Source organism: Pelodiscus sinensis, chromosome 1 (genome assembly GCF_049634645.1).
Source record: "Pelodiscus sinensis isolate JC-2024 chromosome 1, ASM4963464v1, whole genome shotgun sequence".
NCBI classification, from domain to species: domain Eukaryota; kingdom Metazoa; phylum Chordata; order Testudines; family Trionychidae; genus Pelodiscus; species Pelodiscus sinensis.
Genome location: NC_134711.1, coordinates 118559768 through 118586156, shown reverse-complemented (window position 1 = coordinate 118586156; position 26389 = coordinate 118559768). Strand labels below are relative to the sequence as shown.

The following is a 26389-nucleotide window of genomic DNA, read 5'->3' as shown; positions in this document are numbered from 1 at the left end:
CAAGTGAGGTGATCTCCCGTCCATTCGGTCTCTCTAAAGGGACATTTTAAAAGTTATAAATACATACTGGAAATTTCTACTCTTGTATCCATTCACTCAAAACTAGCGGAGGCAGCCAACACTTCACATTACCGCCTGCCCTACGCAGACGAGATCGCTTCTGCTGGTCTCATTACCAATGCCTGGTTAAGAGCTGTTACCCTTACCAAGTTAAATCATTGATCTTGAAGGATGGAGCACTCCTGGGTGCCACTTTTTACTCCTTCCTTCTTGGCCAAAGAGCTTCTGCAAGGATTTCTGCATTGTGCCACTAAGACTAGGATCTCTTAATTTTAAAGAAATGTGTTTGACTTTTCAATGCATCGAGCACCTCCAAGTTCCACTGAAGTCTGGAGAATTTGGAGCTTCTCAACCTCAGGCCTCTGAAGATTGGCCATATGTACATTAAAATGAGTATCCAATTTATAAGTTACTGCCTATGAAATTGGAGTCCATCATCCTACAGTACCTTCAAAAGAGGCCTACTCCTCCAAAGGTGAAAGTGTAGATGCCTACAAGTCTGAAGCTATAGTTGCTCTTAAATATTTCCAATAATCAGAAAAGCGAGGACAAGCAATATGCTTGTGTGTGGCTATACATTAACATTAACAGTTCAGTATCACAAAACTCTCTCACGAGAGAGAACATTTATGTAGCACTTCCCATCTAAGGGGGTAACACAGCATTTATAAATACACATGAAAGGGCTAAACTGATTACAATAATTTAGAAAATGAAAAGAAAATATGCTGAGATTTAGCAATTACCTTGATCCCCAAAAGAGCTAAAGCATCTTTCATTTTGGAGCAGGACCTGTTTTAACTCCTCAAGTTCTGCATGTTCTTTTGTATACATGCGTTTCAAGTTTTCCACATGTTGAATCATCACTTCTACAGCCTTACTGACCCGGCTCTCCTAGCAAAGTAAATGCAATACTAAGTCAAAATAGTTAGCTCTTCAGAGCATGAAATTATGCTTGGAGTAAAAGCCAATTCCAAGCAACTAAGTGAAAGCTTAGAATGTAATATTCTAAATTACGACTCTTCATATCCATTTGCACCACAACAACACTCTTGTCCATGATCTCACCTCATGTCTTCAGTACAGGAGCTTCCTTTTCTCTGACCTTTATATGTCCATGAATAGGGTGTAAAGAACACCCACATGCTTTAAGAGTATTGTTCTAATATATTTTATACAGCACACAATTTAAGTTAGTTACAAACAAGTGGAATCTTTTAAGCAGCTCTGACTCAAAGCTTCCTTACTTTTATATAAGAGTAGTAATTGAATCAGATTACCTGGTTAATGGCTCCCAACATCTCTGCTCTACTAGCAACTCTGGCAGCATACTGACTAAGGGACTGCAAGCTTTTCTGCAGCTTCTTAATGATCTCCTGTGCTTGGTTATCGTCTTCACACAAAGGTGCTAGAGACTAAAATTCATGGGGGGGGGGGGGGAGAAGAGGGAGAAGCAACCATGCAGATTATTAGTAAATATGTGTGATGCCATTCTAGAAGCTTGTGGGGTGACTTAACTCAAAGGGAGTGATCACACTTAAATGGGATTCTGCTTGGACATACCTGTTTGCATAAGCAAATACACTAGGGCTAGATACTCAGTTGCCGTAACTAAATACAGCACCACTGGAAAAAACAAAGGAATTATGCTGATTGACATTAGATAAGCACTGTAACTGTGACATTTACCTTATGGTTTTATCTGCTCATCATGAGAGCTCTCGGAACAATAGAATTTCCTAGTTGTTACTATATGAAAAGCTCGTTCATGTGTGTAAGAGACATTTTAAAAAAAATTAGTCAGAACCTCAACGCTGAACAGAAACATTTGACTAGAATTTCTATTTTGGATTTGATCATATAAAATTCCAGCTAAAGACTTTGTGTACACTCCTACTTAGGTTGGTGTAACAAGTTACACCAACCTAAGTGCCTGGGGGGGGGGGGGGGGGCAGATAGCACTACTTTATCAAGAGATCGGATACTGCCACTATTGGGGTTGGATTAATGGAAAAGCTCTCCTCCGTCAGCATAGACCTGAGACCTTAGAGAGTTTACAATGGTGATGAAAGCTCTCTAGTGTACCACAGCCTGCATGAAGTTACTGTAAGCTGGGTGTGCAAGTGGATAAAAGGCTGCATTCAGTAGTTCTGGTTTGCATTTAAACTGGGAGGATGCAATACATATTTTTATTAGTTACAAGGGAGTGAATGGTAAAGTCTGTGGATAACACCACGCTGGAGAGGGGTCGCAAGTAATTTGGGAGAACAGGATCAAAATTCAAAGTGACCCGGACAAATAGGAAAACTGGTCAGAAGACAGCATGAAATTCAGGACACATTCATAAAACATTACCCTTGAGAGGGTACGTCTAGACTGCAAGGCTATTTTGGGATACCTCAGGTCCCACGTCCAAGGAACATGTCCACTATTTCAAAATAATTTTTGAAATGATGGACGCGCTATTTCAGTATTCCTGTAAGCCTTGTTTCATGAGGAATAAGGGATGTCTTGAAATAGTGCTTTATTTTGAAATTTGGCACCATGTAGACATGCCGAATTTCAAAATAACCTATTTTGAAATAAAATCAAAATAAGATACGCAATTTGCTTAGCACAAATTTAAATTGGCAACCATGTGATGCTGTTGCAAAAAAAACCACACCCACACAAAGCAACACAAAACACACACACACACACCCTAACATTCTGGGCTATATTAACTGGGATGTTTATGTATAGCAAGGGACTCAATTGTCCCACTCTGCTCAGCATTGGTAAGGCCTCAAGAGTAGTTGTGTCCAGTCCTAGGCACTGCAATTTAGGAAAGATAGACACACTGAAGAGGCCCCAGAGGAAAGCAACAGAAGTGTTAAGAAAAGGGTTAAGAAAAACTTGCGCTATTTAGGGAAAAATGCAAAGATTGGCCATATTTAGTCATTTTTCAAAAGAGACTAAGGGGAAAGAGAAGCCAAATAAGTGTATTTGAAAAGTGACAGGCTATTATGAAGAGGCCTGATCAATTATTCTCCATGTCCTACCCTGAAAGGACATGTAGTAATAAGCTTCATTTGCAGCAAGAAAAATGTAGGTTAGCTACTAGGCAACACTTAAGGACAGTTAAACATGGAAAAGGCTTCCAAGGAAACTTGTGGGATCATCATCATCATCATCACTGGAGGTTTTTAAGAACAGGTTAAGCAGGCACCTATCAGGGACAGCTTAGGGGTACTTGGTCCTGCTTCTTGGACTTGAAGACCTCTTTAGGTTTCTTTCAGATCCCTATTTCTAAGATTAAGTGGATTGTCAAGCTATGGATTGTTCCTCCCTTTTTCCAATCTCATTCATGGCTAACCTCCAGCAGTTTCATCCCATTCACAATCTCCTTTTTCAAGTTTTCTTCAGCCAAGTCTCGGGACCTTTCTTCAAGCCTCACTCGCTTATCCAAGGTGAACAAGTCGCATTTAAAGCCCAGAGACAATCTGAGAAACTCCGCCTATTATAGGGGAAGAGAGAAAAAAAATCGTGATGGAGCAGACAACACAGAAGTCTGTTCAAAAGTGTCACCTAAGAGACTGCAAAGCTAGGAATGACTGGAGTCATCATAGGAGATGCCGCCAGTTCTGAACCCGACTCAAGAGGCTTTGAATTAACCCCTCCCCCATTTTGCAAGTCTTCTCATATCTATTGTTAGGGAGTTCATAGCTATTCTGTTGGCAAATTCTTCCCCCACGTCCACATCAGTTCATCCTGTTTGGGGAAGGCAACAATAATTTTGGTAGCATATTCTGTTGGGTTGAAGCTTGTACCCAGGCCAAAACTCTCCCTCCCCACACACAATGACACCCGTAGAGAAAATTCAAACCCAAGATTTTATGTATAGCGGTGTATTCGTGTTTATAGCCTTCTTCCTCTGCTATCAAATGAGCATTTTCTGATCAGCAGATTTCAGCTTCATTCTCTGAATGACATGGGGGCTTCAGTTGTACATAAAAGTCTGATAAACACTACTGGCATGGAAATATTTACCCACGCCAAGTATTACATGGGAGTTTGTTACATTCAGGGAAGGGAGAACGGTCATTTGAGCTGCCTCATTTGTGTATGTAATGCCCATTTAGGGTACGTCTACACAGCAGTGTTATTTTTGAATAACTGACATTATTCCAAAAGAACATAGTCCACGTCTACACTACAAGCAGTAACTTCGACAACGTCAGAATAACGTCGAGCTCGAGGACTTCTTACTCAGACTCCTGTAACCCTTATTTTATGAAGAGTAAAGGAAGCTGGAGGAAGGAGTGCCCTTTCTTGGACTCCCTGCTGTGTAGACAGCTTATTTTGGCTTTTGGCACTATTTCAATTTAAGCTTCGTAATTGATGTACCTCAAGTTGCTTAGCTTATTTTGGCGTTAGCCCTGCTGTGTAACTACCTTGAAAAATGCTTTACCTGAATTTCAGAAAGGACCTTTAGGGAAAAAAGTTCTTCATTCTGAAATATTTCAGAATATGGAGTAGTCAAGACTCACCTCCACCTCTTTCTCGTTAGAAGAAATGCTGTAGGAGGAAAATAAATAGCTACATAAGCAGTACATAATGTTAAGTTAATGCAAGTGGGTATCTGATTACACGGGATACATACTTGTCATTTTGTTTGGTTTTAGTCATTTTAAGGCCAGTCACAGGGAATTCTTCTCCCACTGATAATTAGAGACAAAACAAAAATTTTAGTTGCTAGTTTGAGGAATAAACTCCCCTTAAAGTTTATGAAAGACTTAAAAGTTCAGTCAGAAGAGGGGAAAAATTGGATTACAATTCTTTAACTATTGTCTGGAAACAGAAATAGAATCAGTGCGCATTAGAACTCAGTTAAAATTCAGCAAGGCAGTTTGTTAACAACACCTTCCATTATCCAAGCCCCCAAAGAGGCTTCCTTGTTGATCAGTTTGTGGCCTGAACCTCAATGTCCAGATCTGAGTTTGTAGTAGCTGGATGTTTGGTTTTGGTCCTCACTGCAACCTCCTTCCCTTAACCCTCTACTTCAAGATGATTAGCATTGTAGAAGCCATCCAAGATTCATTATTAATAGTTCAGTAAGAGTCAGCACATGGGAACAGCCCTGGCTAGAAGTAAAGCACCTCTAAAAAGGAAAGCCAGACAGCTTTTAAATTCTTTGAACTCGAACAAAGGCTTGGGTGGTGTCAGAAGCTGCTTAATATTCCTACTGGAATGGAGATGGCAAGTATCATAGCTAGCATTAGGATATCATTGGGTATAGTAAAAACTTGGCCCATTTTGATACCCCTTAAAGTCCTTCCTGTTCAATGGACAATATAGCTGGATTAGACCAGTGCTGGCAGGAGGTGGATGAAGAGCATGTTTTTGTAGGGTAACAGCTTGTAGGGTAAACACTTTAAAGTTTAACATAACAAAAAACCAAAAAAAACCCCCCCCACATTAGTTTTAGAGAGGGGAAAGAGTATAAGCAGGCACCTCATACAAGGTGAAAAAACCCACCAAAACCCACGATGTGCAATTCATCATGTCTTTATACTAACATTAATCCAGCGTGTTGGCAGTTGCCCGAACCCTGGTAGGAAGCTAGGATGTTCCTGTCACCACGGTATCAGAGTGCACTATCATTCCTGTTACCAACATGACCTGCTTATCTTCACACCCAGCTGAAAGTTACAATTTTATTTTCTTACACTGAAAAAATGTGTCCTCATCCGGTTTCAGAGGGTTTGTTGCATTACACACATACACACACTTCAGTTTTTCCTCCATCTTAGTTAAGTGATAAGATGATCTATGCCATATACAAGCAACAGTTTGGTTGTCCAGCAAACACACAGAAATTAGGGCTAAGAACATACATGTTCTGAGGTTTAAGATCAAAGTGTTCTACTGGAACACTACCCAAGCATGCTCATTAACATGTTACATGAAGTGGATTTCAGTGAGGGCACCTTACCTTTTTTATCAGAAACTATAGCAGACCCTTGTCCAGTCTGCTGTTTAGAAGCTTTCATTTCCCCATTGATCTCCTAAATGTGTTTAAGAGAGTAATTATACAAAGTGAACGGCCACAAGTACCTTACAAGATGCCCAGCTAGGATGGAGGTACTCTAGTTCCCATTCACCCACGGTAGGGCTAATTAGATACTTTATACTGCTGCTACGGGTGCCACCCTCACGTACAGAACTTCCCCTCTGTAGAGCAGTTGAGCCTTCTCCAATGAAAGCCCAAGTTACCTTGGAAACAACTCATGAAGTGCCATTATCTAGAACTTGTTACGCCTTCTAGTTACTATGCTATATTAGGAGATGGAGAGAATTTACCAGTAGCCCAGAATGAGGGGGGGGGACCCAAACCCAAGCTTGTCTCATCTGGCCTGAACCCATGAAGGGAATCACTGGACTGGAGCCTCAGTGCACGTGAATCAGCATAGCTGCCTTGGCATCCAAGTGACACCGGCCAAAGGACTAGTGGTGCAGTATGTGGGCAGGGAGCCCAAACCCAGTGGTGTTTACCCCTTTTATTCTTACTAGGATTCTTAGCCCGGGGAGAGCTGGGGCTTGGGCGTGCTGAGCCACCTGTTTCTCTAGCATTGTTCTGCTGGTCACCCCAATCCTCACTTCAGCATTCCCTGCCTTCTCTTATGGCAAAGGAGAATGGGCTGCACCTGGCAGCATTCCTAGAACTTTAGCAAGCTAGCCAAGCTCTTACCGGCTCTAGCTTTAGTTCTGTGTCAGGTGTAGTTTTATGATGTTCCATGATGGGGCAAAAATCCCTTTTGTTAGTCAGATCAGTACCTAGAGATGCCAGAAAAAAATGGATGTAAAGATTTCAAAGATGAACAAATGTTACCCATTAACTAGATTTCTAAAGCAGAAACCACCACTGCTCTCCCATAAAGCCTCTTGCAGGCATTCCCACAAGCAAATACAACGAAGAAAGAGGCCTTTAAAAACCAGTGGCATAGAGTGTCGTAGAATAGAGGCAGCACCGGTAGGGCCATTTCTTGAATCAAAGCATCACAACCCAAAAGGCTACAGCTTTGTATTGATCAGTCATGCTGGTTGCAGCTGCTTTGAGGTTTCAAGACAGCTCCTATACATTCAGTTTGCCAAAACAGCTTCTTTGGGCTGAAGCTTGCTATGCTTTGACTATTTGATTGTGTGTGTGTGTGTGTGTGTGTGTGTGTGTGTGTGTGTGTCAGGGGATGGGGCAGGAGGGCTCTAAAGTGGAAAAAAATCAGTTTAGGGTTATAAGAGCACAGACTTATTTCTGATCTCCCATGAAGGAGGCTAAAGGGTGTTGGAAATTGGTGCTCTGCTTAGCATTCCAGGATGTGTGGGAGGAAGCATGACCGATATGATTCTGTTACTGTCACTTAAAGGCCTAAGGGAGCGGGGTTTGCTCATGACACTCTATATAGCTGTTAGTCTCTAAGGTGCTACAGGACTCCTCGTTATAGAAGCTTGAATGTTCCTTCATGTTACAACACATTTGCTAGGTCTTTCTTTGACAAGCTAGAGTGTCTGAAGACCCTGCACCCTTGTCCAGTAGGCACTTTGGTGTCTGAAGTAAGCTGTAGTGCTAGAACATATAAACTTAGCAGTGAGGGCAGACTATTGAACTCCAAGGACTGAGAGCTGCAGGTCAAAGGGCAACAAACTAGTGAGGCCAGCAAACGAATTCCAGTCTAAACATCATACACCACTGTAAGTGCCACCACCAATCATCTCTAGCTTTTAAGACGTTACATGCCTCTGGGGTGAGGCTGCTGAATTTTCAAACATTCAAATAGGATTCAGGAAGCTAGACCTAATGCAATACTAAGTTTGCATAGCCACGCACGCAAAAGATTAGGCAATTCCAAAAGTTAGTTTCTCCTGCAGCAGCAACTCTGGCCGCAGTGTATCTCTTAGCCAAATTAACACCACACCAGTCTTTTAATACAAACCAGAGACACAACAGCCAATAGTGTTGACTTTTGGAATTTTCTCTTTTACACTGAACACACACTAGTAACAAACCAGTCACCAAAACAAGTCAATCTTACAAATCCTACCTTATTCTTTCAACTAGATAGGTTTTACCGCTAGATAGGTTTTAGGCGCACTAGATAGGTTTACCGCTATTGAAAGCGACAGGAGTGATCCACCAATAACCTTCAGTCTCTATTCATATTGGAAAGACATTCTGTATAAGTAGTCTAGGGATGCCTTAGACACAAGTGGAGTACTGGCAGCCTGGTACAATGGTAAGATGCAAGACAAACTGGATATTGAGATTTCAACTAGCACTCGTAGGAGCTATGCTATGAGCACAGCTCTACTGTCCTACCTCACACTGGCTCAATGCTTTAAATTGTGTGTCATCTCTCCTATGAGTCATTGATAAGCCAGCCAAGTGAACTTTATAGCAGTGCTACTTTCTGAAGCCAAGCTGGTCTCTTTCTTCTCCCCCTCCCCCCCCACAAAAAAAAAAAACCACATACATTTATGAAGGTAATTAGAAAGAATACTCATGAAGAAACAAATGCCTGAACTCTAGACTTAATTACCAACTAAATTAGCATATTCTAGACAAGCTTTTCAAATTACAAATAATATTTAACACACTCTGCTATTCTGTGCCGTGTACTCTAACTCCGCTTTTATTAAGCATATGGTCTGCATACACACAATTTTCCTTAATTTAGGGTTGCATGCACTCAGAGAAAAGTAGGACCTTCTGTTTTATAAAGTGAAGGAAATACATTTGGGAAGAGGGGAGACGAATGCTGCTTGACCTGCTTTAATGAGAATTCACTTCTCCTTCAGCTCTATTAAAATCTATGGTCAGATAAAGAAAGATTTTGAAAAGACGTGGTCAGGGGGAAGTGTCTGAACCCTTCATGCACTGTCCCCTCCCCCAACCCCATTCTCCTCAGGTTTGGCAGCGGATTGACAGATTCCCTTACATTAATCATGTGATAATACTTTACAATTTTGAACAAATGAAAGAGATTCTGAAGAGCTGCAGGATGTGTAATGCTTGTGAGCAGGGCCCATCTCCTCTCCGGCCAGGGCTGGAAATCACTTTGACCAATTCATTCTTGGTGCCCTTTCTTGTAGCGTCTTAAGCCCTAATCCTGCAATGGCCTCTGCCCTGGCAATGGCCTCCACTTGGGCAGAGTCCCAGTGAGATCTGGAAGCAGCTGCAGGCCAAAAGTTATTATTCTCCACATATCGTCTACTTCGACATTTGTGCAAAACTCTTACTCAACTTCCTCACTTCAAAGAGATAGGCTGGAAGCAAGCAGTTTCCCCATTACAATACCTGATACATCATCATCCAGATCCTTATCATCCGGTTTCTTCACGGCTAAAGTGGCTGGTGTGTCTTCATCTTTTGCCCAAGAAGCCTCACACAAGTGTGTCTCCCCAGGAAGCAATTCTGCAATAGGCAGCAAGAGAAGGCATGCACATTACTCCTCAATTGCTGCATATACTCAAGGGCATCTTAGTTGACCTCTCAAACAAATGCACAGATCAATGCGCTTTCATTTAAGGATTTACCAGTTGACAAGAGGCTCTCCGAAGAGGATGTAATAGCTTCTTCTTGGGATGATGTTGAAGGTTCACTGCCAAAACAGAAAAATACTTTCAGACACTCATGGTCTGTTGGGCCTGGGTAAATGTATTTAAGAATTAAATGCATCCACAGAAACTGACCTGGACAAGCCTGTGTTATCCGATGTCAAAGGACAAGCATCACTATCCTTAACAAAAGAAATATTAAAGAGTTTTAGCATTTAAGCTTGGAATAGCACACCACTGCTTTTGTGAAGCAAATCTACTCTATACTTGAAAGTTTGTGTCTGTTCAAGAACTCCTCCTAAATGGTAAAAAGCTAGGACCACCAGATTCCACCTACAGCTTCCTCTTACTCAAAGCAAGGGCCGGGTTTGGTTGTGCCAGGAGAATGGGGTATGTCTGAAATCAGATTGTTTTCCATAACAAGGGGGGTCTGATAGGAGGGCCATTTATACACCACAATGACCACGGGGGCGGGGGAGGGGGGGGGGGGAGAGCTGCACCAGGAAAAAAGAGTGACCAGGCTCTCCATATTGCCAGCCATTGGTATAGTGGCCCCTCTGCCCCAAACCTCTCCTCTCCAGCCCTCTGCTGCAGTGCCAGATCATAGGGGGAGGGGCAGAGAAAGATAGCAGTGTGCCACTGGGAGCACCCTCCAGGACCGGCCAGTGTAGCCTCAGTCTTGCCCCCTTGCAGAAGCCCCACTGGCTGCCAGGACCAGGAACCACATTGGCCCCTTCACTCAGGAGGAGCCAGGGCTGGGTACTGTGGGTCAGGCACCGCAATCCTCACTCCATCCCCAAAGATGCTGGCAGATGCAGTGCTGTCCTCGCTGCCTTGGGTGGCCCCAGTGAGCCCGCCCACCCCCTCCCCCAGACTCCTACCCTGACTTGTGCACACACTCCCCACACACTACCTGCCATGACAACTCCCTCACGCACACACAGACAGCCCCCTGCCCTGCAGGACATGTGCAACACCAGGTAAGTTTTCTAGTTTATAATATTTGTCAGATCAGAATCAAATTCTTTTAGATGCATCTAGAACTAGTGGAAATATGTTCATTTCAGTAAACATATGGTTATTTTAAAAAGTTTGCATCTCCCCCTGCCGCCAACTCCAGATGTATAGTGTGTTTTAATACTGTTACTACTGGGGGGCAATTATGTTTTTGTAGTAGTAGTAGTAATTTGGGGGGAAATCTGTTCACATCTGTATTTGTTACAACCCTCCCCCTCAGCCCATAATCCTGACTTTAAAATCAAGGTGTGAAGGTCTTGGGAATAAAAGTGTGTTGCTTCAAAGAAATGGCACCATGCCAGATTTTTCCTACTTCCTACCACTGTGTCAGTTCACTTTAGAAGAGATAAGTGACAATTTAACAAAGCCACTTGGTTTTTCCTGCCATTTGTTCCATCCACCACTTTCACTGCCTTGCTTCCCATAATCCCTTCCAGAGATTTAGAAAATGTTAGAAAAAGCTGAGCTGCAGCGGTGTTGCTTCTAAGAGCGTGACAATGATCATAAAAGCATTTTGCTTGGGTTGTATTCTATGCTGTTAATGAACATTTACATTCAAGCCTCCATTTTTTAATTCTTACTGATAGCAACACTATACCACAACCAAGAGTCCAGCAGATCTTAGAGCAGAAAGGCACTTGCTTTTTCACAGTAGCTTCAGTGACCAATATAAAAAAAAAATCCCAAAACACTGTGTTTCATCATTAAGGGCCAAATTATTCTCAGTTTACTTTGTTGCACTTGGGTGACAGACTAGTCTGGTCCAGTCCCAAACCTGAAGCACTTGACTGACACACAAACTTCATTTTAAGAAGTCAGTTCCTTGGACCACCGCCACCACCACCACCACAGCAAATATATTTTACAGCTACCTTAGTTTAGCATTTAATTCTACGAGAATACTTTTAAATCCCAACGATCAGTAGTTAATTTGGAATTTTAGGGGGTTTGCATGGCCTTTTATTGTTGCTCATCTCTGGGTGTCTAGGTCAGACATTTGCTTTAAAGTGAATGTGACCAAGACTAACAACACTATTAAACTGGATCTCCACATCACTCTGGGTAACATCATGCATCCCACCAGATTTTTTTTTTATAGTACGTATACAACAGGCTGTCTTGTTAAGAGTGATTTTCATGGTGCATGGGGAAGAGGAAGAGAACAGCAGCTCTTAACAAGTTTAATTTTAAGAGTGTCTTGGACAGTAGCTATAATATAATAGGTAAATAGCTAGTGTGCCCCTTCAGCATCCTGTACCAGCAAAAAGGATCTATAGCATACAAGACGTAGGCTTATGAGGGAAAAGTCTAATTTCCCAAGTGAACGGGAGTCCAGCCCACTTCTACAGAGATGTAGTTCTCCCTCTACATAAATATAGAAAAATCCTGCTGCTATAGCATAGAAATAATGAACACTTAATGAAATGAAGGTGAAGGAGAAGTTTAATGAGCTTAATGACTAACAACCTGGGCACATATTAAAAGGCAATACTTGGAGTGGAGGGGTAAGTCAGAGCACAAAGATAGGAGCTATGCCTTTGACAACCTCCTGTATGAATAGTTTCTCAGGAAAATGTAAAACTGAGGGTTACCAATATGTACATGTTACAAAACTGAGCATGTTCATAAGAGAAGGACCTAGCAGTGAAGTGAGGAGAAATCTTTATTAACTTTCCACAGAAAAAGACTCCATGAGCTTTTAGCAGACAAACTGGCTGTACAGCTAACAGTTTTCTGAAGGGATAAGCGATTAAGCCTCCAGTCTCACTCAAGGACCTGATTTTTAAAGGACGCAAAATGCAGCTGATTCTGAAAAGTACTTCCCTTTCAAGATGCCTAAGGTGGGCAACCAAAAAAAAAAAAAAAAAAAAAAAAAAAAAAAGTCTCTTTTAAAAAAAAAAAGCTGCTATCAAACAGCAGCAGTGTGTTCAGTTTCCTTCCTCCCTCCAACATTCAAGTAAGGATCAGTGAGCAGCATTTCAGCTCAGTCTGCTATACATTTCTGCATGCAAATCTATGCTATTTATATTCTTATTTGAATTCTCTCTCAGGCTTAAGGAAGCTACAGTGCTTTATTTTGCTCTGGGGATGGGAGCAGTACGCTGAATGGAAAAAATCCCACAACCTAGGGGATTTAGAATGTAGTACTCTCTCAACAATCAAGAAGGACTGACCAAAGCAAAAGACATGCCCATGCATAATGCAGGAATAAATTCGAGCCTTCCAAAGCAAAGGAGAACTCAAATTCATTCCCTACTTTTCATTCACATTTAAAGATTTTAAAGGTATTAAGAACTGTTGAAGCCTCTGGCTTGAAGAGTTAGAAATGTTTTGAAAGATTGGTGGAGGGCTTCTCTAGTACACCAATCCATTTCTAAGGGAAGATACCTGCCTTTAATAAGTTTAACAAAAAAATGCACAGAAATTCTAGAGCAGCAAGGTAATGACTTGCAATAGAAACCCAAATTCAGTCTGTTATATGTAGAACACACGAGATTAGATTAGAGATATCCTCTATCTTCTAGGCCTACTTGTGAGGAAATATTTGAAACTTATTTAAGGTCCATCCAGATATAACCCTGTATTGTAACAGATTTTTGTTGAAGTACTTCTTGCATAAAAGTTTACAGAATTTCCAACAAACTGATATGCATTTCCTTGGAATTAAACACTAGCTCTCCAAAGAACCACCAAGCCCCTAGCATAGATTTAGATTCACATAGCAGCTCCCTACAGAAGGTCTCAAACTCACAGCCCATGGGCCATATACAGACAGAGCATGTTTCACAATCGAGGCATGTCTTTACCTATCCCCTAAACCCTGTGGCTCTCTCATCAACCAACAAACATACTTCAACCCCAAAAGGGGTAACTGACTGAGAAGCGCTGTCACTATTGTTTCTCCACCACGTGAGGCTAAGGATTATTGCAACTGGCTGGGCCACTCTATATTGGGCAGGTCTGAGGTCACCAACTCATTTGTTGCAAAAAAATTGTTTCACTATTAGACTAGATTTGGTTGCACTTTCACTTGATGGTGAGGGGGCAGGCAGTGGCATTGTATTAGTTTGACAGGCTAGGTGCAAGTTTCACTGAAGTCCAGGGACACAGTTCTTGCAGTGTGACAGCTCTTTTCTGTGATAGTCCATAGACACAGCTCATGCCTATTTCTAATTAACATGACAGTTAGGCAATTTATGGTGTGGACTAGAACAGAAACTAAAGTTGGCTCCCAGCAATCGAGGTGAGAACTGAAGATTTATTCAAATGTTCATCAGCCTGTCGCACTTGTCACTTTGTGGGACTGAGGACCATTTACTTGACCTTGTGACCCTCAGTTGCAAGTGCTGACCGGACAAACACCATTCCATTGAAAGCTAGGTGCAAAGCTGAGAAACATCCAACTGAGTAAAGCGTCAGATGGATGTTTGGAAGATCAGAGTCACATGTTTTCACAGAAGACAGACAGACAATCTAACTGGATTATTAAAACAAAGATGCCTGGTAGGGTCTCTCTTGTTTTGTCTGCTCCCCATTCCCTCCACATACATAATCTGTAGGCAACAGACGACATTCCTGAAAGAGAGAAATCTTTAACAGGAGTGTTCTCTATTGAATAATGAGGACTCAGAGCTAGAGTATGGGATTTAAATACTTTTAAACTTTGGCCTCCCTTCTTACACCACAGGTCATTTCTGGAATGTTTTATTCCAATCACAGCAGTTAAGAGATACACCAAAGGGGACTGTCCCAATAGCCTCCCTAAAGAAAGGTCAATTTCCCAATGGAGCAATGCCAACTTACAGAAGATCTGGTTCATCGCTGCTATTTTAAAGTCAGTGCACTGTGACAAGTAAATGCCTACAAGATCCCAAATCCACATTTGAAGGGAAGATTACTGCTATTAAAAACAAAAAAAAAACAAAAAAACACGACAGCACTAACCTCAGTAAATAGAGTGTCCATTGTAGCAGAGGAAGCAACAAAGTCTGTGAGAGTCTGGTTACCAACAGAGCGTATCTTCCACCTGGCAGCACATATTTTATTTGCATGTTGCAACAAGACCACATTTCAATGTTTTCCTTTCATTACAGGTACATAGAAATAAGTCTAAGTTCACCACAGCATCTGTGTGGCAGTCATTGCCAATTCCCCAGCCATACCAGAAACATGAAAGTAATGTTGAGAGATTGTAACAGAATCACAGGAGCTGCGGACACTTGCAGGCACCTGTTGGCAATGCAAAGCTTGGCTTCTTCAGCCACAGAAATCTTTTTAAAATTTACTTCCAGAAGGGAGAAGTCAGAGACAGCTTTAAGAGGAACAGCGTGTTATACCAACACAAGTACAAATGCATTGGTAGTGGTTGGATGACCCTGTAAATTATCAATTTCACAGTTAGGAAGGGTGATCTAATGGATGGCATATTAGTCTGTGATCTGCTTTTCAGTGCCAAGATCAGCCACCGGCTTCCTTTGTGACTTAGGCTACCATCTGCCTACACCTGTAGAATGGGAATACCACCTCTGTGCCTCAGAGGCATTGTAAGAAAAACTTATTAATGAACATGAGGCACTCTGTGTATTCCTTATCACTGTCAAACCAAATTCATTCTCAATTAGTAACCAAATAAGGGTAACATCTCATTTTCTGACAACCATGCTGTATGGTTAAGCAAGACCATATTCTTGAAGGTTAACAGACAGCAGAAACTATCATAGAACAGCTGGAGAGTGGCTGTCTCCATCCTCTCCCCTCCCCCCGCTGGAGTCTGTGGTACATCTCCTCTCATCCCCCTGTGGTATATCTCCTTCCCTCCTCCCCACTCTTACTTGTGTTCCTCCAGCATCATGTCCAGAGTAGACCCATTTTTCAGATCCTCTTTTTCAAGCCTAGATTGAGATCTGGTTGCTACACATGTGAGATCACTACTTGTGTGCACTCCTCGATTCAGGTGTAGTATTTCCAAGGCCAGAGCATCTGTTAACAAAGACACAGACTTGGAAATAGGAGAGGCATGTCAACACTGAAAGTTAATAGTCAGTTGTGTAGATTTGGTTTTCTTCTATCAACACAGGCTGCCCACACCTTCAGAGACAATAAACCTGACTATATATTTGCCCTGTTTCAGTCACTTGCAGCTTTCATAGGTGCTTAGTAAAAGCTTAGGGAGCCATAGAAAAGTACAAGCAGACTACAATTGGGAGGACGTAAATTAGTAGAGTCCATTTTAAAGGGGAGCATGACCAGCAATCCAGGATTGGACAGTGACCTAACAGTCATATTGAGCAAGCGAGTCATTTGCCACACTGCAATGCTAGCGCAGGGTCTCTACCTCACACAGCTTTCAGATCTGGCATTTTGAAGGGAAGCAGTGAGGATGGGAATGTGTGGTAGGCAAGGCCACAGCACATACTGTAGGAAGCAACTTTCTGCACTTGCAGACTGCAGAAATAAAACCATAGTCCCACAGAACAGGGCCCAGTAGGGGAAAAAAAAGAAAGGGCGGACTTGTAGATGCTACATAAAGTGACATCTCTACAGAGCCAGCACAAGGCCACAAAAGGCAGCAAAACCCACAAGAGCAACAACCAGCAGATCTTACCTAGCAGAGGTGTGGAATACCAGCATGAGTATCCCAAAGAGGGAGTCTGGGGCAGTTTCGTGCACTGACCTGCTGCTCGGCCCCCAAATCGCTCGAAGCAGAAAAAGTGCTAATTGGAGAAGGGAAAGTGTGCTGCAGATTATTCCTCATGGTACTTACAACAGGGCCTAAGATCAGACAAGAATTATCCCACTCTGCTAGGTGCTGTATGCACAGAATGCTAGACAATTCTCACCCTGAAGTGCTTACAGTCTAATAGACAAGACCCACAGGAGCCAGGTGAGACGGGTAACAAGACAGAAGCAGAATGGACAATGTAGCCGTGGCAGATGTCAGGTGCTATGTTTTCTGATTAGTGGGTTTAGTTAGGAAGGGACGAACTAATTGGGCAGGGGGTTGGACTTGATGACCTCCTGAGGTCTCTTCCAGCTCTAGGATTCTAATTGGAAAGTGAAGCAAAAAGGAAGGGGACACTGAAGGAGGTAAGCAGGACAGGACAGGGGAGAAGAGGGGAATGAAGCTGAGCTGGAGATAGGGTTAGAGCAAGGGGGGAAAACAGCCACCAATTAGTCAGCAAAGGGCAGAGAAAGTCCAAGTGAAGTCTGTAGAAAGTTGACTGAATCTCTCTGCTTTGACAGCTTCTGCAATGGCTCTTACAGGCTTTCCTCTGCGGTTCCTCCCCCACCCCGAACCCAGCCAGATCCCATAGTGTGGAGGGAAGGAGAAGTACCACCTGGTCCTAGTTTTCTTCAAATTGTAGATGCTAATGGCTGTTCACATGAGGCCTCTTACAGTCAAAGACTGGTCAAATAATCAGTATTGGAATGGATTTATGCAGCAGTAGCTATTCATCCATGTGGGAGGGGAAGGAGAGTATTATTTGGCATGGTTTGGAAACAAAAAGTGTCTGCATTTTAATTATGAATTTAGGCCTTCTAGCTTCTAGAGCTTTAGTATGAGTTTCTGCATAGAGTCTTCAGCTTCTAGTCCTTCTGAGAAGGGTCATTTATGAAAAACGTGTGCCTTACGAGGTTCCCTCCCCCCCCCCCCAAAAAAAACAGCAACAGACAGCCATATGTTTCAAAGAAGCTGAAGGCAGGGGCAGTCATTCAACGGAAGAGCCAACAAAGTTTAACTTCACAAAAACAAAACACTACCAATTTTTGGCACAGCTGTGATAGAATCAGTGTTTTCTCCCCTCTCCCTTATGATGGGGGGAAAAAAACAAACCAGGACTGACAGTGGCCAGAATCTCTCACTTACCTTCTCTTTAAATGTCGCTTGGTTCAAACTGCACAGTGGATTGCAGTCAATAGACTCCACATCTATGCAACTCTGTTGGCAATAGGAAGCTAGTTAGGGCAACCGAACAAGGAGAGAAAAATATACACTACTGCTTACAGAAACCAAATGATTGTTTGGAGATGTGATTAATTATACTGAGGAATGCTCACAATTAAGCTATCAGAGTATTTCCGAATTTTACAAATTATGCTGTTCTTATAAAATGAAGGAATGCAAAAGCATGATTTTGCTCATTCAAATTGTCTAACTCGCACATGTGGATGTGTTTTTGGAGAGAGCTCTTCATTCCCAAGTCAATAAGATTATAATAGGGCTGGGAGGGATTTTCCAATTGAAAGACATTGGAAGATATGAAGGCAATGTCCTTTTAAGCACATGACCACCACCACCAGTTATTGACCATGAGCATTGACTACAAGCTAAGTACTGAACCATGCAGTGACAATGTCTGGCCTAGGGAGCTGGAGGAGGGTAATCTGAGAGGCACATGCAGATGCGCCTGCAGTGTGCCTGTCAGCACATTTGCACAAATTAAACATTGGGGGGGGGGGGGGGGGGAGATAAGAGCAGCTTAGTTTTTACAAACAGCTCTCAGATTGGACTTTAGACAAATTGTAGATGGACATTCACCCAGGTGTCCTCTGTGCCATGACCATGCTTTCTTCCACCACCAGGTGAGAAAATGGACTTCATACCTGACACAGCAATCCATAAAGTAGACCCTTAAATAGTTTCTCTCTCAGTGCATTAACAATGGCTATAAAGAGACATTTACATAGCACAGCATTACAATGGTTCTTTAGACTTTACAATGCAGTTATGGTTCCTTTCGGCCTTGTTTTGGCCCATTACGAGCAAGTTAAATTGTTACTGAACGCTATTTGTGTCTGCAATTTGCATGCAGTCTCACCATTTTGTAAACAGAGCACGTGAGAAACCATATTCCACCCTGGGGGAAGACAGTGAAACTGTCCTAGCCATTGCTCTATTTTTATATTTGAAAAAGGAAGGGATATATCTGGTATCAGAGTTAGTTTTTAAAAGAATGCAACAGCACTCTGAATAGCTGTTCTATCAATCCCTCCCTGCTCACTGTCATAGGACTCCAGGTTTATGCCTGTGATTCCAGATAACATGAGACAGCATTTTGGTAGTTTTATTTTAGTTTCTAGAACTGCACATTGAAAGTGCTCTTAAGAGCAAGGACAGTCCTTTTATTCAGTGTCTCCACTTCAACAACTAGCACAGAAGCGTGCACCCACACACACCCACCCATCCCTCCCTCCCTCCAGGCACTAGTGCAATACAAATAGAAATTAACTATGTGGTTTGCTTTGTGCACCCTTGCAAGAATACTTCAATAATATAAAACTTGTTTCTTTCATTTCTCGTCAATGGGATTAGAATCCAGCTCTCAGTTATAACATCAGTCATTCCAAAATAACTAAGAGCATGTCTACACCGCAAGCCATTATTTTGAAATGATGGCAAGCTGGAGGACTTCTTACTCAAACTCCTGTAACCCTCATTTTACGAGGAGTAAGGGAAGTCAAAGGAAGAGTGTCCTTCCTTCGACTTCCTGCTGTGAAGACCGCGCCAAAAGGGGAGTTAAGTTATTTCAGTTTCTGCTATGCAATTGACGTAGCTCAAGTTGCGCAGCTTAATTCGATTTCAGCCCTGCTGTGTAGACGTACACTCAGTGGCCATATTGGCTTTATCACTTGTGGTTGCTATAGCTATTAGTGCTACATTAAGGTACCAGAGTCATTTCTTCTGAGGTTACTCATACCAAGTAGTTCTTCCCTTTACAATTTCACTGATTTCTGTACTGTGTCCTTAGCATTGCAAGCAGGGGGACTACATGCGGAGCAGCATACTCTACAATGTGAGCAGAGGTACGAGAAACTGGCCTTAGGGAAGAAAGCAGACTTGACTGACTGCACAAAAGGGAGTCCATGTGAAAGGTACATTACACCAGCAATTTTCTGCCCATAACAATGTTAAGATGGGTCTTTAAGATGACTTCTCAAATGGTTATGCCAATATGACTCCATTAATTTTATTTATGTTAGCTGGGGAACTACCCTCCCTCCCATTTTTTTTCCCCAGTGGAATAATTTGCATTTGTATGTTATTTTTCTCAGTAGGTTCTGGCAGGAGCGTAATGCCAAAAGATAAAAAAAAAAAATTGCCAGTTTTATACCTCTTCCATGCAGCTAACAATATAATCAAAGGGTAAACATGCAAATGCAGTTGCTATAAAGGAATAAACCTGCAAACTGTAAAACCATGTTGGGGATTTTTTTGTAATACTAGGGAATAATATTCTTAAGGCATAAGTTGCAGCTAAGTATTTAGGAGCATGCCTTGGCCTCAGCTCAGCATTGTCTTTCCAGAGAGTGGCACTGGATATATATGCACATACCCCACAGAAGAGTAGAGGTAGCAAGGAAAGAGGGTTAACTCCCAGTACTAAGGTGAAAATAGCGTCTTCAGTGATACCGCTTCTAACACCGACTCAGAGGGAAAGCGCCACCTACTGAGTCACCAACCCTGAATCTTGAAGCCCCCTGGAATTTTGGTTGGAGGTTTCTCTCTGAAGGGCCAGTAGGTCTGGACCTGGCTTAGTTCAAGACCCCTCTGGATCACTGCGCAAGGAGGCAGGACTGTGGCAGTCTCAGAAGAACTGTCAGTGTGCTGTCTACCACAAAGGTCACTATGTAGCATGACCTCATTTGATTCTGCCATTATCTAACTGCGGCACATGATTTGCTAGTGCTACAAGTGAATATGAGACAAGTACTTACCTTCCTGTTCTTTGTGTTTTTCCTCAAGTGTCTGGCAAGAGCTCATTAATGCTGTATTCATAGCCTGAAGGTTTCTCTGTTCAGAAATGGCTTCCTCTAGCACACACTGCAAAGATCTGGCTTCTTCCCAGGCAGAATGAAGTGCCCCATCTCGATCTTCAACCTGAGCACACACCAGTAAAACTTCACAGCTCTGACTGACACAAAGATCTCTACAGTTTCATTTGCATGAAGAGAAATGTCTCTCAGGAAGTGATAAGCCCCTTCTGAACTTCTGCATTTGGGTGGACGGTATAAAAAGCTATTTTTGAGTTTAAGCCACCACAAATATGCAAAGTTGCCTCTTTCATCAGCAAGCTGTTGACGCCACCTCCTCTGCTTTTACTTCCTCTGCAAGTCACAGTTTTGCAGCGCGACAGTTCAGGAAACCATGCTTGGTTGGAATATCTGCTTGCCGAGGCATATAGAGCGTAGCTTTCTGGTGTGTGGAACACCCCGTCACTCCCCTACCTGTTTGCAGGAATCCTCCAATTGTTTGGTAGCTTCTTGGAGCTGCAAGCCAAGAGCATCTGCCCGTCTGACAGCTTCTTTCTGCAACTGTTTGACAGCCTCTAGCTCATGTTGTCTGCAGCGGGCAAGAAAGCAAGACACAAGCAGTCCCCGACAGTTCAGAAAAAACATGGTTGGGAAGTGAGATGCCTCTTTCTTATGGGTCACATTCTATGTTAAACTATTAAAAAGCTTTAACTTCTCAAACACAAGACACAGGGTTAGAGATTAGCCAACCATGTGAACAAGCCTGGCTGTATTTATCTGTCAGATCAGAAGTGTTCCTACCCACCCAAACCTGTGCAAATGCTATGCAAGTTCTGTATACAAGAATTCCAATGTGGAAAAGGAGGAGGAGTATGCTGCACCAGTACCAAATTTTATTTTATATAATCATACCATCCATGTGGGTATTTTAGAGGTAAGTGGTAAGAGGATACTAAGTCAATAGCATTAGTACCAACATCAGAAGCTGACCTTGCAGGCAGAATTAGTGATCACTACAGTTACATAGCTTTGATTGGTCAGTCACCTGGTGCTTTAAAAGGTGCTTCAGGGAGACTACAGCTACCAATGGAAATTCAGCATCTTCCTATAATAGAAGGTGGCCAATCAGTGACCTTCAATAAGGTTATGTTGCATTGTAGAATAGCAGGGCTGTATCTAAACAGACCTTGTTCTGAATTTGCTCTGTCTGTTACAGCTACACTGGCGGCAGTTTCAGGCATCACCATTTTTAAGTGGAGTATCTTGAGCTGGGCCCACCACCAGCAGCTGGCTTACACTAGCACTTCACCAATGGTGAGAGAATCAGAAAGACTAACACGATTAAGTTGGGCCAGGCGGACAGTATGCTTGCTCAGCACCAGCAAAAATATGGACTCCAAGCCCAGAGGGATTAAGCTGTGTGTCCAGACATGAATGCATAGCGAGGGTATGTTGTGCATGCCAACTCTCTATGTAGAGATAGGGAATATGGAAGAGGCAGGCGAGACATTTTTCTCAAGAGGATTTGTGCATGTGTAGGGAACAAGTTACACAAACTCACCTGGGTGAGAATTTGAACAGCTGCCTTCCTGAATGCTGTAAAACTCACATCAGGCTTTGTTTAAATCCATGTACATATCACCAATAAAATGAGAATAGGGATGTTCTTTCCTAGCCAATATTCACCCATATCTCCTATAAGAAAATAATTCACTTGGAGTCCAAATTTTTGCCCTGACCACTATGAAATCAAGACAGGGAGCTGTCCTGAGTGAGAAATGGTTCTGTCTGGTATTGAAGGATGTTTGTGTGCCCACGTCTGACAGACCATCAATTTTATGCACAGGCAACAGTTCTGCTTATTTAGTGGTTGCACCTGCATAACATGCAGGTTTTCTACTGTTTAGTTTGTGGTTTGCCTGGTGTTTTAGAAGAGCTTCTAAAAAGATGCATTCTTACTTGGTATAGAGATAAACCCACATACAGATGTACTCACAAAAGCATGTGATTAGTTTTCAAAGTAGTCTTGGTCTGATTCCCATGTGTCATTTACAGGAGGTAGTAGGGTGGCCATGTGTGTTGGGGGAGGACGGGAGAGAATTAGGACATACCCGGAAGAGAGTTCTTTCCTTAAGTGAAGCTGCTCTGTTCTTAATCTCCTCAGATTTCCTGCCATTCTAACAAACTCTTTATCCAGGGATTCTCTATGTTCTTCTAAGAGATGGAGATTTTTAATCCAGTGATTTCGCCTCTCTTCTAGCACTTGCTTGAGGTCCTATTCATTTTTAAACATTAAAAATACCACATTAATGAGAGAAGTGCAAGGTTTACTAATCACATTAGTACTGTACAGGGACTTTGGTCAGCAGAGTCAGCCTTTCCCTATCCCCCATCCTTTAGCAGTCGAATACATCTCCATATTAGACTGCCAGCCAATGTTTCCTCTAAACGGAGCACTTGGGCAGCCACCCAGGAGAGATTCAAATGCAGCCCTGTTCATTAGCAGAACACCCACAGCTGGCAGCATGTGTTTCCACTGGTATGGCACATGACTTAGTGCACGTAAAATTTTGCACATGGATGGAAAAAATTAGAGGGAACATTGCTGCTAGCAATAAGTAAACAAGGATGGACTTCATGCAACATTGAGTGTAACAACTCAGTTCTTTGAAGAGGAAAGAGATAAGCACATGGTACATAATAGTGTAATCAGTACAACTGTTTGAAAAGTGGATTTTCATCCATTTTTCAAAAAGTGTTTTTTGCAGAGAAACCGCCTCCTTCCAAATCGTCCCTTGAAATTAAAGACTTTAGAAATAAGTTAGGGTTTTTTTAAGTCTGAACCCAATGTTTTCTTTTGTTCCAACATGCCTCCTTTTGCCAAGGCACGACGAAATGTAGCACCAATAATAATTTCCAATGGTTTCAGGAAATATACATTTGTTCCACCAGTTCAAGACAAGGATATAGAACAGTTTGATAACCTACTGAAAGAAGTTCCACTTCAAATAAGCATGGAGAAGCAGGATATATTGGTGACTGTCGATTTGCTCACATTCAAAGAGCTAACCTCTGAATTACTGAGCACTTTGGCACGGCCAGCTATATGGGCTTGTGTGGATGAAACATTTAATCAGTCAAGAGGAAAACAGAGAGAATGAGGGTGACTGTGGTGAGTTGCCCCTCGGACAAACTCTGAACTGTTGAAGGCTTTCAACATGCAGCACTTTTCACAGCTAAAGGGATGTGGTGCCAGAGTCTACAGGTCACTTTGGGACATTCTGACTGAGAAGCAGAGCAAATTAAAAGTTCTTTCACCCAAAGATAGTGAGTTTATCCATTCCTAATTATTTTACAAGTTGATATTTTAAGTAGAATGCACAGATGTGAAATACTACTTCAGTTTAGACCAATTGCATTATTATTTGCTTAGCAGATGCCCTCATCCAGGGAAATGTGCAGTGCATATGAAGTATTACTTTAGTGCAAGTATCAGAAGTAATGACAAATAAAAGTAAATATGTTATGGTTAGATTTTTCTTTAAAATATTTTTTCATAATTTTATAATTATTCAGTGCCCATGTGATACAATACAGCAGTAGACTACAAATGCAGAACGGAGCACAGGTGGAAAAATGTATGGTACCTATTACTAAATACTGTAGCAACCACCACCATACCTCCCATTGGTACAATTCTAGATTATTAGCATGTACTGCAACTATCTGAGGTATCAGAAGCATCAGCTGCCTTTGGTCAGATGATGTTACCAGAACAGCAATAGCCACATAGCAAAGGGCACCGATGTTTTATTACTAACAAGTGTGTACTGTAGTTTCTTTTAGGCTATAATTCTTTTCCAGCAATTGTTTATAACACTGGATATAGTAGAACTGTTAAGAGAGCATGTAACATGCTCAGAGATCTGTACTGGTTGCCTGTTCATTTCGAGGGTGGGATGTATAGCATGGATTCCAACTTGGACTGTTTGAGATCTGATTGCTTGAGACCATTCTCCTCCTCATGAGGCCAATCAATGCATGGACAAGGTGCACTCTCTTACCTCCCATTTGAACTGGGGTGAGGGAAGAGCAGGGTGTGTCTGTGTTCCAAGAAGTCTCAACTGAACTCACCAGCCAAAGTCTAGTATATTTATCTGATCTTTCTCCCTCTCCTCCCCTCTCCTGCCTCTCAGATGGTTTGGGTGAGTGCAGATAGGATGTAAAAGGTTTTTTCCTGTTACTACTACAGGTTATAATTTGAGGACATAAGGGTTGCCTTTCATGTAAAAGCCTTCTGAAGAGTAACAATTGTTTTCTTTATGTTTGTGGCTTTCAAGAGGAAGGGGCACAGAATTAAAGCGATTAGTAATGCTGCTAACTTAATCCTTGCTCTCGAATAATGACTTGCAACAATTATTGTGAAAGAGGTAACCACAATTCAGTATGTTTGTTCCTTTCTGAGGTGGCTCCTGAGTAAGACTCTCTCTAGATATATTGCAATAGCTTCAATGTTGGGGCCAAGAAAAACAATTAAATGATCGTGTCAAATTTCTAGAGTATCTCCTATTCAGAAGCAGCAGTATAATCTGCCCACATGCAGTCTACTTGAGAAGTTTGACATGAGTCTAAGAAGCATATGTAGTCACTTGCTTTGAAAGCATCATTTAATACTGAGTGCTATGTGTTAACACTGGATCATAGCAGAGCCCTGACCAGCTCCTGGTTTGGGTGCATCTCCTACGCAAGTCACAGGAAGTGACCAGGCCTTAACACCCATATCCTTTTTAAAAAAAGAGGTCAGAACAGATGGGCAGTGTTAGTGGGACTTCGAACAAGCATGGTTGAGACAGATGTGGCATATGCTTAGCTTTCTGTAAGAGAAGGATGAAAAGGTCATTAGAATTAGCAACGTTCACTAATTTTCTTGGTATTTAATAAAAAAAAAAAGTCATTTTCATTTAACATTGCTCATAATTTTGACAAAACAAACCCCCCCAATTGGGTGCTCAGTAAGAAGTGTTTTTCTTTGTTGAAAAAACATCACCTTATCCCATGATATTTTGCCGGGGTGGCTAGTATGCTAGGCAGGGGATGGCTTTGCCTTCCCAAACCACCAGTCTGGCCCCACCCACATTCTGCCCTCAGAATGCCTACTGTAGGCATTTGTGGGGGCTGGCACAAAGTGTTGCTACCCCCACCACCTGCTCTCTGTGCTCTGGGGCTGGGGCTGTACTCCGGGTCAGGGAGGCTAGGGCCATCTGCCTCCCTCCATTTTCCCCTCCCCGTGGTGGTGGTGGGCACATGCAGTGTGCTGCTCCACCTCCTTGTGGGGTTAGATTGGTTTAACTGTCATTCGGGGGTGTGGATTTTTTTATGCCCTTAAGCAATGTAGTTATACTGACTTAATTGCCTAGCGTAGACGAGGCCTTAGTTGCTATAGTCAGAAAGGTAGAGTCATACTAACCTTAGGCTTGTTTTTAATCTTGTGTGATTTAGGCTATGAAGTAGGAGAAAGTAATATTTAAGAGCTAGGCTAGCACGTGCCTTTTGGCCTCAGCAGTAGGGATGTTAAATTTCTATTAATTAGCTCTTGTACAGTCCAAAGGGAGAGGTGCAGCCGTGGGACTGACGTGAGTGGGACTGTTTCCTCGCTGCCCCATGCAGAGATGGTGCTGGGGGAACTGGCTTTTAAACTGGCTCACCCCCTCCCCAGCACTAGCTCATGCTCCCTCCCTTGATGCCTGTCTGATAGAGGCAGCAAGGGGGGAAGCGACTAGTTGAGTTCTTACTTGACTATCCGATAAGCAAATGCTTATCAGGTAGTTGACAAGTTGCTTACATCCCTACTCAGCAGTGCTTTTAAAGGAGATTTTACTGAAGATTAACAACGGAGCCAATAACTCCCCAGATTATGTGAGCAGGCACACCCTGGGTGCACTGGCTTTTGAGAGAATCCCTTTCACAT

At 42.4% G+C, this 26389-nt stretch overlaps 1 protein-coding gene across 6 annotated transcripts in view; it reads right to left on the bottom strand.

The window, feature by feature from the left end:
• The window catches only part of IRAG2 (inositol 1,4,5-triphosphate receptor associated 2), a 57391-nt gene that overhangs the window by 5187 nt on the left and 25815 nt on the right, over window positions 1-26389 (bottom strand). For 5 of the 6 annotated variants that reach the window (XM_075898523.1, XM_075898556.1, XM_075898515.1 and 2 more), the window contains exons 17-34: window positions 22533-22696; window positions 20896-21010; window positions 20386-20548; window positions 18274-18335; window positions 17537-17608; window positions 16274-16382; window positions 15501-15648; window positions 14614-14695; window positions 9787-9833; window positions 9631-9695; window positions 9392-9508; window positions 6791-6876; window positions 6035-6107; window positions 4703-4760; window positions 4590-4617; window positions 3416-3556; window positions 1341-1475; window positions 807-954 (exon numbers count right to left, since the gene is read on the bottom strand). In XM_075898523.1, coding sequence (XP_075754638.1) covers window positions 807-954; window positions 1341-1475; window positions 3416-3556; window positions 4590-4617; window positions 4703-4760; window positions 6035-6107; window positions 6791-6876; window positions 9392-9508; window positions 9631-9695; window positions 9787-9833; window positions 14614-14695; window positions 15501-15648; window positions 16274-16382; window positions 17537-17608; window positions 18274-18335; window positions 20386-20548; window positions 20896-21010; window positions 22533-22696 — 1813 coding nt within the window. Of the gene's footprint in view, window positions 1-806; window positions 955-1340; window positions 1476-3415; window positions 3557-4589; window positions 4618-4702; window positions 4763-6034; window positions 6108-6790; window positions 6877-9391; window positions 9509-9630; window positions 9696-9786; window positions 9834-14613; window positions 14696-15500; window positions 15649-16273; window positions 16383-17536; window positions 17609-18273; window positions 18336-20385; window positions 20549-20895; window positions 21011-22532; window positions 22697-26389 lie in introns of all 6 variants that reach the window. The other variant, XM_075898540.1, reaches the window with a different exon arrangement.